Source organism: Triticum aestivum, chromosome 5B (genome assembly GCF_018294505.1).
Source record: "Triticum aestivum cultivar Chinese Spring chromosome 5B, IWGSC CS RefSeq v2.1, whole genome shotgun sequence".
Taxonomy (NCBI): Eukaryota; Viridiplantae; Streptophyta; class Magnoliopsida; order Poales; family Poaceae; genus Triticum; species Triticum aestivum.
Genome location: NC_057807.1, coordinates 463,713,722 through 463,726,403, shown reverse-complemented (window position 1 = coordinate 463,726,403; position 12,682 = coordinate 463,713,722). Strand labels below are relative to the sequence as shown.

Sequence of the window (12,682 nt, the reverse complement as noted above, 5' to 3'; positions counted from 1 at the left end):
GACTCTTTCTGACGTTATGATAAATTGCAATTGCTTCAATGACTGAGATTATAGTTTGTTAGTTCCCAATGAAGTTTATGTTCCATACTTGACATTGTGAATAGATTGTTACTTGAGCATAAGAAATCATATGACAAAATCTATATATGTTGCTATTATAAGAATGATCATGATGCCCTCATGTCTGATTTTATTTTTATCGACGCCTCTATCTCTAAACATGTGGACATATTTTTCGATTTCGGCTTCCGCTTAAGGACAAGCGAGGTCTAAGCTTGGGCGAGTTGATATGTCCATTTTGCATCATGCTTTTATATCAATATTTATTGCATTATGGGCTATTATTACACATTATGTCACAATACTTATGGCTATCCTCTCTTATTTTACAAGGTTTACCATGAAGAGGGGGAATGCCGGCAGCTGGGATTCTGGCTGGAAAAGGAGCAAATATTGTAAACCTATTCTGCACAGCTCCAAAAATCCCACAACTCCACGAAAGTCATTTTTGGATTTAATAAGAATTTATGAGCAAAGAAAGTACCTGAGGGGGCCACACCCTGGCCAGGAGGGTGGGGGGCGCCCCCCCCCCCTAATGGGCGCGCCCTTGTCTCCTGGGCCCCCTGGTGGCCCTCCGGTGCCCATCTTCTGCTATATGAGGTATTTCGTCCTGGAAAAAATCATAAGGAAGCTCACGAGATGAAACTCCGCCGCCACGAGGCAGAACCTTGCGGAACCAATCTAGGGCTCCGGTAGAGCTGTTTTGCCGGGGAAACTTCCCTCTGGGAGGGGGAAATCATCACCATCATCATCACCAATGGTCCTCTCATCGGGAGGGGGTCAATCTCCATCAACATCTTCACCAGCACCATCTCCTCTCCAAACCCTAGTTCATCTCTTGTATCCAATCTTGTATCAAAACCACAAATTGGTACATATGGGTTGCTAGTAGTGTTGATTACTCCTTGTAGTTGATGCTAATTGGTTTACTTGGTGGAAGATCATATGTTCAGATCCTTTATGCATATTAATACTCCTCTGATTATGAACATGAATATGCTTTGTGAGTAGTTCCGTTTGTTCCTGAGGACATGGGTGAAGTCTTGCTATTAGTAGTCATGTGAATTTGGTATTCGTTCGATATTTTGATGAGATGTATGTTGTCTCTCCTCTAGTGGTGTTATGTGAACGTCGACTACATGACACTTCACCATTATTTGGGCCTAGAGGAAGGCATTGGGAAGTAATAAGTAGATGATGGGTTGCTAGAGTGACAGAAGCTTAAACTCTAGTTTATGCGTTGCTTCGTAAGGGGCTGATTTGGATCCATATGTTTCATGCTATGGTTAGGTTTACCTTAATACTTCTTTTGTAGTTGCGGATGCTTGCAATAGGGGTTAATCATAAGTGGGATGCTTGTCCAAGTAAGGGCAGTACCCAAGCACCGGTCCACCCACATATCAAATTATCAAAGTACCGAACGCGAATCATATGAGCGTGATGAAACTAGCTTGACGATAATTCCCATGTGTCCTCGGGAGCGCTTTTCTCATTATAAGAAATTGTCCAGGCTTGTACTTTGCTACAAAAAGGATTGGTCCACCTTGCTGCACCATATTTACTTTCATTGCTTGTTACCCGTTACAAATTATCTTATCACAAAACTATCTATTACCTACAATTTCAGTGCTTGCAGAGAATACCTTACTGAAAACCGCTTGTCATTTCCTTCTGCTCCTCGTTGGGTTCGACACTCTTACTTATCGAAAGGACTACGATAAATCCCCTATACTTGTGGGTCATCAATAAGGAAGACAATCAATAAATAAATCATGCTCCAACTTCATCACATAACGGTTCACCATACGTGCATGTTACGGAATCAGAAACTTTAACGCAAGTATCTCTCAAATTCAGAACTACTCTACTAGCATGACTCTAATATCACCATCTTCATATCTCAAAACAATCATAAAGAATTAAAACTTCTCATAGTATTCAATGCACTTTATATGAAAGTTTTTATTATACCCATATTGGATGCCCATCATATTAGGACTAATTTTATAACCAAAGCAAATTACCATGTTGTTCTAAAAGACTCTCAAACTAATATAAGTGAAGCATGAGAGATCAATAATTTCTATAAAATAAAAACACCACCGTGCTCTAAAAAGACATAAGCGAAGCACTAGAGCAATATTATCTAGCTCAAAAGATATAAGTGAAGCACATAGAGTATTCTAATAAATTACGATTCATGCGTGTGATACGTTTCCGCCGTATCTATAAATTTTGATTGTTCCATGTCAGTATTCTACAACTCTTACATACTTTTGGCAACTTTTTGTACTATTTTTGGGACTAACATATTGATCCAGTGCCTAGTGCCAGTTCCTGTTTGTTGCATGTTTTTTGTTTCATAGAAAATCCATATCAAGCGGAGTCCAAATGGGATAAAAATGGACGGAGATTTTTTTGGAATATATCTGAGTTTTGAGAAGTGGAATCAATGTGAGACGATGCTCGAGGGGCCCACGAGGTAGGGGGCACGCCCTAGGGGGTGGGCGCGCCCCTGACCCTCGTGGACACCTCATAAGGCGGTTGTTGCCCTTCTTTCACCGCAAGAAAGCTAATATCCGGAGAAAAATCATGTTCAAAGTTTCAATCCAATTAGAGTTATGGATCTCCGGGAATATAAGAAATGGTGAAAGGGCAGAATCAGGAACGCAGAAACAGAGAGAGACAGAGAGACATATCCAATCTCGGAGGGGCTCTCACCCCTCCCATGCCATGGAGACCATGGACTAGATGGGAAACCCTTCTCCCACCTAGGGAGAAGGTCAAGGAAGAAGAAGAAGAAGGGGGTTCTCTCCCCCTTGCTTCCGGTGGCGCGGAGTGCCAGTGGGGCCATCATCATCACTGCGATCTACACCAACACCTCTGTCGTCTTCACCAACATCTCCATCACCTTCCTCCATCTATCTACATCGGTCCACTCTCCCGCAACCCGTTGTACCCTCTACTTGAACATGGTGCTTTATGCTTCATATTATTATCCAATGATGTGTTGCCATTCTATGATGTCTGAGTAGATTTTCGTTGTCCTATCGGTAATTGATGAATTGCTATGATTGGTTTAATTTGCTTGTGGTTATGTTGTTGTCCTTTGGTGCCCATCATATGAGCGCGCGCGTGGATCACACCATAGGGTTAGTTGTATGTTGATAGGACTATGTATTGGAGGGCAAGAGTGACAGAAGCTTCAACCTAGCATAGAAATTGATGCATACGGGATTGAAGGGGGACCAATATATCTTAATGCTATGGTTGGGTTTTACCTTAATGAAAGTTAGTAGTTGCGGATGTTTGCTAATAGTTCCAATCATAAGTGCATAGAATTCCAAGTCAGGGATGACATGCTAGCAATGGCCTCTCCCACATAAAACTTGCTATCGGTCTAGTAAAGTAGTCAATTGCTTAGGGACAATTTCGCAACTCCTACCACGACTTTTCCACACTCGTTGTACTAAGTTTATTGCTTCTTTATCTAAACAACCCCTAGTTTATATTTATGTGCTCTTTATATTCTTGCAAACCTATCCTGTTACAACTACAAAGTACTTCTAGTTTCATACTTGTTTTAGGTAAAGCGAACGTTAAGCGTGCGTAGAGTTGTATCGGTGGTTGATAGAACTTGTGGGAATATTTGTTCTACCATTAGCTCCTCGTTGGGTTCGACACTCTTACTTATCGAAAGAGGCTACAATTGATCCCCTATACTTGTGGGTTATCAGCGTGTCTCTCCCAAAAGGTGTGTAGAGCAAGGATTCCGATATCGATCCTTGGAGCATGAGAGGGGCATAGCGCATGGCAAGACGGTGATTGCCGCCTGTGATGCCGATGGCGGTGGCATAGTCGATGAGCCAGTCTTCTGGCTTGATGGTGTCATTGTAGTTGGGGGTGTCGCAGGGGCAGCGTGAACCCTTTATGAAAGAGCTCATCCTAGATGCGCGGACCGAAGCATGTCGGACCCACGGCGTTGTCCTCCTCCAGCTCAAGGGAGAGGGCAACCTGGTCGAGGTGGTGACGGGCATCGGCGTCGTCGATGGCGCGCGGACCCAGTCGGCTTGCGACGGGGCCGCGGGGAGCCAGGTTGGCCTTGGCTGGGTTGGCAAACAGGATCGAAGGCGCAGGAGGAGCATGTTGGTGCTGGTCTTCGGTCGTCCGCTCGTCGCCCAGGCCGTCTCCAGCCGCCAGGGCGTTGTTGCACCGTGTTCGGGTTCGGCCGGAGTGGGCTTCGCCGGGAGGCGGGGAAGACGCCATGTTCCCCTGACTGGGGTCCCTGGAACGGTGCGAGATGGACCCCGCTGGATGGGCGAGGCGGGCCTGCTGCACATTCGCAACGTCGAGAAGTTCGGTCATGTGCTGCAGGCGCTCCTGCAGCTCGTCGCCTTGCATCTGTTCCAACCTGATAGTGGACGCCTATGCGACATGCGTGTTCTTGACCGGGGTGTCGTAGACTGGCGGGACCGCGCCCAGCGCGGGGCGGATGGCCGCGCCATGGGCCCGCAGCTCGGCAACTCGGCTAGGCTCGGCGGTGGCCGGTGCGAATCCATACGCGGCGTCGTGTTCCCGCTGGGTGGCCTCCAAACAACGCCGCACGGCCGCGAGCGTCATGGCCTCGTCTAGCAGGCACTTGCGCTCCTCGTCGAGCTGGGCCCGGGCTTGGGAGGTGTCGGCGGCGTTGACGCTGGTGGCTATGGGGACGCTGAGGTTATGTACTGTAGCTCGCAGTGGGTCAGAAGTGCCGGCGTGCTCTGCTGCGGCCCTGGCGTCGGCGGACTTCCTCGTGACATTGGACGAGGTGGAGCTGGAATCGGTGGCGAATACTTCCACCCGGACGCAGAGATCCGCCGCCCCGGCGGAGATGCCATCACCGAGGGGGATGGGCGAGTCGAAGACGTCGAGCACCCCTCTGGGGTACTCATCGGCCGCGGGCGCATCAAAGATGCGCAGCGCGGCGAAGGAGGCGGTGAGCGCGTCGACGATGTTGGCCGCAAGCGCGACAGGCTCGGGGGCTGCACAACGCTCGACATGCTCGTCAGAACTGGCGAGGGGCCCCGTCTGAAACATGTCTTCGGCCGGGACCTCAAGCTGCCCCACGGTGGGCGCACGGTAGATGCCAAGGGATGGCTAAAAAGATGGACAGGCTCGAGGGCATCGGTGGGCTCCAGAGGCAAGGTCGGCATGAGCGAGCGCCGGACGCAAGACATACCCAGGTTTGGGGCTCTCCGGAGAGATAACACCCCTAGTCTTGCCGAGCGTGGTTTATACGTGGAGTAGTACAGAGTTGCTCCTAGAGCTGTTTGGGGGGAGGAAGGAGGACATGCTAAGGCTTGGACTACTCCTTCTCCTGGTATGTGTGTGTATGGTGCTGCTTCTAGTGAGCTCAACCCCTTTGCATGGAGGCCTCCTAGGGGGTTTATAGGTCACCCCCAGGGTTACAATGGTAATGTTACAAGGGTGCGGGGTTGGGATGTCAGTGCTTGGGAAGCCGGCGCTGGGGCCCGCTGGGTACCAGGGTACGCCGGGTTCTCCGGGCGCGGGCCCCGTGCACTAGGGGCACTGGTCCCCATCTTGTATTGCGTCACGGAGTGATTGAGCCGGCTCAGCTACAGTGGCACATCGCCTGTTCGCCATCGGCCTGCGTCAGCAGGACTGGATTGCACTCTTGCCACGCCGGCCCCGGTCAATGGGGTAGGTGGGGCACTGTTACCACGCTCGCCCCGGTCAGCGGAGTTGGTGGGCCACTGTAGTCGTGCTCATCTCCTTTACGGGTACTTTGCCCACCGTACACCCCGAATGGGATGAGAGCTGACCCGTGGCCGGGTTGAGGGAGCGTGCTGCTATGGTGCTCGCTTGTGGGAGGAGTTTTGGTTTGGCTTGGTTGCCCGGTATGCGCCAGCGGGCTTGGTCGGGTTGCGGTGCTTGTCCGGGTTGAGGAACCCGGCCAAGGATGAGCCAGATTGAGGGGCGATGCTGGCCCCGATGTTTTTGAAAAGGATCCGGGTTCCGTTGCCTGCCCGGGGTTAATCCACCGACAACTGCTATACTCACCATGGGCGGCAACTGTTTGATGAATCGTTAGAGCTAAAAAAGTTTTCCCTTCTTCTTTCTAGCAATGGATTCATATTTGGAGTACATATACGAGCAGTATGTTGAGTCGTCCAATGGCTCGTCCGAACAAGGAGTACTCCGATGAGACGACAATGATGTAGGCGATCCTTGGAGACGCAAAGGACGCTGCTGACGAAGTCCCAATGGAGGGCGTTGCCGACGACGAACCGACACCATCCTCCTCCTTCGCGCTATCCTCCTCCTCCTCCGCGCCACCCTCGACGGTGCATTGCACCATGATCATTAGCGAGGCCCGTGCCCATTATATGGACATGGTGCAGGAGGAGCAGTTTCCGGAGGCGCAAGCAGACACCGCCTAGAACAACCACCTCCTTTGCGTAGTCACGGCTAGGATGGTGCCAGAGGCAAGTGACGGGTTTTGTTGTCAAGCTCAAAGATTTCTTCGGTCTTATTTGCAATTTTACTTATTGACTGATGTTCTTTTTGTAAAGGCTAGCATTTTACTGTCTTTTTTAATTTTTCCAGATCGATATGTATGTGGCTTATATTATGATCCTTATGGTATAAATGAGATACGTATTACCATGCAAAAATATATTTAATTAGACTGCTTGGTAGGGTATCCTCGTATCTAGGGATGAGAAGGCCCACAAGTTGGATGGATTAAGAATTACTATCAGTTAGACTCAGTCCCAAAATCCCTCCCCACCCTAGCGTAAACCTGGCCATGGGCAGCCCGGCCCGGTCGGCCCAACTGGACCCGGCCCGAAAAAGCCCGACCCGGCCCGACCTTGTCCACGGGCCGGGCTTGGGCCTAGATTTCAAGCCCGACGGTCGAGCTGGGCCCGTCATATTCACGTGTTAACGAAGAGGCCCGGCCCGAGGCCCGGCAGGCTTTTAGCATGATGGGCCAGGCTCGGGCCCAATTTTTAGGCCCGACGGCCGGACCAGGCTCGAGCCTGGTTTTTTTTGCATCGGGCTTTGGTAGGCCCGGCACAAAGCCCAGCCCGGCAGATGGCCAGGTATACCCTAGCGTGTGCTTTCCTCTACAATTGTCATTCTTCAAACTGTCGCTGTTAGTCTACTTCCTGTGATATTTATCCCTAACTTAGAACTTAGGTTTCTTATGGTAGAACCAACCCACCAGGGTTCAAGTTCTAGATTTGGCATTGGTGCTCGTGTTTTTCTCTATTTATTTCAGGGATTATGTAAGCTGAGTGGGAGCAAACGTGGAGTCTGCGTCTGTGTTAAAAAATAGAATTGTCAACACCACTTACCAAGGAAAAACAAAGCACCTAACAAGATCTTTGAATCAGGTGCATATTATCCAAAACACCAGACAAAACTAGGCTAAGCTTGAGACTCCAAATTGTGAAGTAGCCCAGCACGGCCCGTTCCAAGAAGTGACTCACTGAAGAAAATGGTGATTCTGGTAGCTAAGCTATTCGCTATGTTGACATCGAGTTTCAGAGTTTTGGCAATGCTTATTTCCACACCAACAAATACCATACACAGCAGTGACAAAGAAAGTTAAAAAGAAAACTGCTAGTCTAAGTCCTAATTATACTATCTTTCACATGACCATTCGTGCAGTCGCACCATTCATCATAATTATTCCACAAGGTTTTTTGTAAAACCACCCCAGCAAGAACTCCAGTGTTTCAGGCCTCCTTTTGTACCTGCACCAACAAAACAGCACCATGTTTCAGTCATAATTACCCTTAAAACTATACCAACCGATTCAGAGAAAGTCTTTAGAAGTTTACAGATGTCATGGTTTCTTTCTCTGTATGTAGGATCTATCAATATGTATAGTATATTTATCAGATTTACTTATATTAATGTCTCTCCAAAGCAGCTGCTCCATTTCTCTAGAAGACCTTGGAGTGATGGCTAAGCTAACACTACCAGCAAGCAGCAACAGTGTCATGCTTGGCTTTCAACTTGAACAAAATTTCATTTGTTGAAAATAGTGGATCAGATGGCCCTATCAATCTTATATCTATATGAGCATGTGAATTAACCAGAGTTGCAGACAGGGTAGGAAGAATTTACTTAATAAATCCATGGGGAAAAGTTGGTGGAAAATTTATTTTGATTGGGAGCGAAGAAGTGGAAGATCATACGCTGGGACGTTGGTTGGAGGTGGCGGTGGGGCTGACAGAACATGAGGATCGGAAGGCGTCGATGTGGGCCTGGCACTTGACGCGATCACCCTTGTTCTCTTCCAGGCACTTGCGCAGTGCCTCCACGTCACACCCTGGAGCCGCCTTCTTCTCATCTCCTCTTGTGCCGCCACCACCGTTTGCTACCACAGCCGCCGCTGCCCAACCTTGAGTTATCATCACGAGTCAGAAGGACCGGTCTGTACCCACCCTGTGGTAATCAAAAGGTAAACACAATTATTTAAATGTTGAATGTACTTTTGGCATACTTAAGATTCAGAAGTTGCTCCTCTGGGTCTCTTCAGTAACCAACATGCATCTGCTTTAGTTTATGGTTATCCCTGATGGAGCAAACGATCGGGGATACATACGACTAATAAAGACACGAAATAGATAGTCACTACATCATATGCCATTTCATCTGCTTATCCACTACTTTGTACTCCATTGTGTCTTAACAGCAGAATAGACTGAAGACCATTAAAAGTTTAAAAATCTTGATGTTAAGTTTTTATCTCATGCAGGAAGATGTTAAAGATTAGACGAGTATGAAGACAGATTTTAACATTTACACACTTACACGGGAAGTAAGGAGAAACTGATTTATGGTAGGCTTTCTAGACAGATATCCATAATTTTGCATATGTATCCAGTTGAGATCATTGTCTGGAAGAAACTCGTTGCTGCTGTGCTTGTAAGCCATCTTCAGGAAACATTACCATCAATCATAAACCCCTGATAATTTATTTACCAACTTACGGGCTACAAATTTGAAGAAAATACTCTCACATTTAGTTTCGCCAACCGACCCGAGCCACTGATATGTGTTAATTCGTTGTTTTATTAGTACTGTTAGGCTGTCCCACTACAGCTAATTCACGGTTATGCATCTTTATCATGGCGAGGTACATAAGTGATATTTAACCCTAGATGAATCTGCTGAGGCCAACATCTATAAACTGGTGGGATTCCTAGTCGCCGTGTTACCTGAGTGAAAGCCCAGCTCCGCCGCGCGCTGGTCTCCCTTCCTCCTCCTCCTCCTGATCTCCGGCGGCAGCGAGGATTCGGTCCGGCCTCCTGATCTCCGGCTTTAGTTTTTTTTTTTTTTTTTGAGGGGGATGCGGCTTTAGTTTTGAGCGGCTGCGCTCGCTTGGGCTGGGCTCAGGCGTCCGTCCTCTCCTCTCACTGTATGGGCCTCCAACGGGCGAACGGGCCATGCCCGACGGACCGCACAAGGTTCCTGGGGCGGTGCCGACACGCCACGCTACGCGCCCCCAGGAAAGCACACCAGGCGTGGAACCTGCGAAGGAAACGTGGAGCTACGCGCCCCCCAGCAAGGCACACGAGGAGGCGGCTAAAGCTGAGCCGTCCATGTCCTTCGCTCCTCTTTTTCGTCCCCCTCCTCCACCCGACTCGGCGACATTTCTTTCCCCCTCCGTCCGTCCGTTCCTCTCCGGGGTCCGGAGGCCCCCTGGAGCCGGGAGACCCCGAGGAGCCACGCCCCCCTCCCGGCCTCCCCGCTCCGGTGCGTGATACCGCGCTTCTTGCCGAATTTCGTTGCTTTCGAGTTCGGTTTCTTGTATTTCTGGCCGGCGTGCTAGCTCTGCTTCGGTTAGGAAAATAGGAACCTAGGAGAGATGCTCTCAACATTTTTTTGCTGATCCGTGGGTGGGTGGATCTTGGCACGGGTGCTGCTTCGGTTTGTATCAGTTTCTTGTGTGCGAGATAAAGCTGTTGGCGTTCTTGTTAGTTGGCCGGTCGTTTCCTTTGCTCTGTTATGTACACTTCCATTTTCATCCACCAAATTGATGCTATCCAGTTCATCTTGGGGACGGCTGGTTCTTGATCGGCCTTCTTTTGCCGTATGACCGACTGACTGACCAAGATGATCTTCTTGGCTAGCCCATGTAGATGTAGTCTTCTCCTGTTGGTGGGTGTATAGTTCAGTAGCACTCAAAGCAATTCTGAACCCTTTCGACATTGATTGATGGTGCAAAAGATTATTTATTCTTTGGTGTGTCTGCTTTGTTCGTTAGTAGCGGTAGTGCTTGTGCGGTACTTTGTCTGTCATATACAGAGGACAATTTTAGCAAAGGGGTTTCCCAACTAATTGCATATTCCTCTGTCTGCCGCTGATCTGAACATTCTGTTTTCGTGTCAAATAGAATACGCAGCTACTAACTTTGTTGCGCTCCGTATCTGTGGAGAATATTGTGTTTCTCTGATTCCATCTTCTTTAACAATTTGTATATTTATATGGTACATCGGAATTTAGCAGTGAGTCATTGTATTACTACTCATGAGAAGCACAACTTTGTTGCTGGTGTTTGTTTATGCACGTTTTTGGGCACTTGATCATAATTCTCTCTGTTCTGGTCTTTAAAATCATTCTCTTGTTTCATAACTATATGTTTATCTGTATTTCCACTTGCTGGACTGAAAATGGAAACACCAAACACTTGTTCTTTTTGTTCTCTGTTTGATAGCCTTATGACGGACAGAGGTGATGGACCAATTGGTAGTCTCCCTGAACATCTCCTTGTAGAAATATTGGCTCGGTTACCAACCCACGAGTGGGTTCAAATATCATGTGTCAGCAAGCATTGGGCAAGCATGTTCCGAGGAGAATACTTGTGGCAAACCGCTATTGCAAGGAAATGGCCATCAGCTGGTTTCCGGAAACGCTGGCCTGGGCCAATTCCCAGAGGCTCTGCTAGGAGGTGAGCTTCCAAAGTCTGATATTGCCCTGTCTTCTCCATCATATGATCTTTTTGAAGAATAAAAAAGATTGCCAATTCCTACTATACCTGCAGTATGATTGGTTCCTTGTATCTTGTATCAATTTGGAAAATGTAAAAATAAAACAGAACTCTCACTTATTACAGTGCATCCAGTATCAATTTAGTCTTATATTACTGCATCTTGTAAACGACATTGCTGTTGGATATACTCTAAACATTTCACTTTGAACTGAACTATGTCTTAAGAAGGGCAAATAATTCGTTTCTAGTATACATACTCACTAGGTCATTATATCAAAGCCATGGAAGTGTAGCTCTCTTTTGTGCCATCCAGCATTTCAAAATCCAATTAAAAATATGAAATGAACCATTTACAGAAGATTCCAAGCACTTTATGTCAGCGAAAACCTTGTACCATCTGGTGGGGAGATTGACGAGCTTGTTGGTCACACATATCTCTATCTAAAAGAACAACTTGAGCGTGTTGCCGTTCCTCCATCCAGCATACTTCATGGCACCATCATTGGTGAGTTATGTGTTTAAAATGTCAGTCCAAGCATAAAGGTTTTTTACTAGCTTCAGTGCCAACATATTTTAGTGCTGGAGGTCATTAACATTTTCCGAAGATACTAGAACTAAATGTCGGGCTACTAAATCATGTCATATATGGGAGAATTGTGATGCTAATACGTGTTTGGCTTTATGAAGAACAAATGTAGGATATTGTACTGTTGAAAGGAAACTTTATTTGGAATTCTTGGCTGCATCCAGTTGAAAGCTTGGAAAACTATGTAGTGCTCCTCTGTACGAGTAAAAGAATCATGTTAAGATTCATGTATTGCTTCACACTGAGGATTGCTGATACCTCCCATATGCTAAAAGGTTGCTCCTTCTCATCTTCTGTACAGATCAGTTCATTGCTTGTGGTAGGACAGGAGAGAAGGCCCATGAACTTGCTTCGAATATATGGATTGCAGTCATTGACAATTTGGAAGAAAACCAGCAGACGTTCATGCTGTTAAAACACCTAGCGCAAGAAGGAGATGTGAGAACTCTTCTGAATATGTTTGTTAATTCTCAGAGCAGAAAAGAGAAAGTATATTTCCTTGAAAAAAAGTATACTTACTTTCATGTGCAAGTAGAACATCCATTTCTTTTAATGCAAGTAAATACCGCAAATTCCGGAAAAAAAACTCGATAGATGAAATTATCTGGCTGCATTTTCATCAATGCTGGATAAATATACATAATATATGTGATTACTTATATGAGTGTTTCATGTTCCATCTGCAGTTTTTCCTTCCATTTCCATATTCGAGGTCGTATAAAGTACTGTGGAGGGTGTTTGACAAGCTGTTCACCGACTTCCGTGACTGTTTCAACGGGGCAGATTACCATGAGGCGCTAGCAGGTGCCAAGTCTAGGTTTCAGCCAGTACCTTCTTCATGGCTTGGACATTAGCACACAGCTGTTGTTCTTATTGTGAGTTGTACACCGTCTTAGATGTAGCTGCTATACTCCCCGAGCGAAAAGGTGGATGTCAAAGAGTGGTAATTCCAATGGGGATGTCATGTACTATATGTTTAGTGACTTGACCAACAATTTCAAGAACGCAAAATATCTGTGACTGCTTTA

General features: G+C 47.1%; 1 protein-coding gene and 1 long non-coding RNA gene across 3 annotated transcripts; one reads left to right on the top strand and one right to left on the bottom strand.

Moving 5' to 3' along the window:
- Nucleotides 1–7,388: 7,388 nt before the first annotated feature.
- Nucleotides 7,389–9,395, bottom strand: LOC123116447 (uncharacterized). The gene is made up of 3 exons (XR_006457081.1): nucleotides 9,294–9,395; nucleotides 8,268–8,517; nucleotides 7,389–7,820 (listed from the first exon to the last, which is right to left on the bottom strand). It is a non-coding gene; the product is annotated as an uncharacterized lncRNA (long non-coding RNA).
- A 246-nt stretch (nucleotides 9,396–9,641) lies between these two features.
- On the top strand, nucleotides 9,642–12,682 carry LOC123112492 (uncharacterized). 2 transcript variants are annotated; one of them, XM_044533493.1, is made up of 5 exons: nucleotides 9,642–9,831; nucleotides 10,793–11,026; nucleotides 11,428–11,573; nucleotides 11,956–12,092; nucleotides 12,341–12,682. In XM_044533493.1, the coding sequence occupies exons 2-5, from the start codon at nucleotides 10,797–10,799 to the stop codon at nucleotides 12,506–12,508; spliced, it is 681 nt and encodes a 226-aa protein (XP_044389428.1). In that variant the 5' UTR covers nucleotides 9,642–9,831; nucleotides 10,793–10,796; the 3' UTR covers nucleotides 12,509–12,682. The 2 variants fall into 2 exon arrangements, with proteins under 2 accessions (XP_044389428.1, XP_044389427.1); XM_044533492.1 differs by having other exon boundaries at nucleotides 11,425–11,573.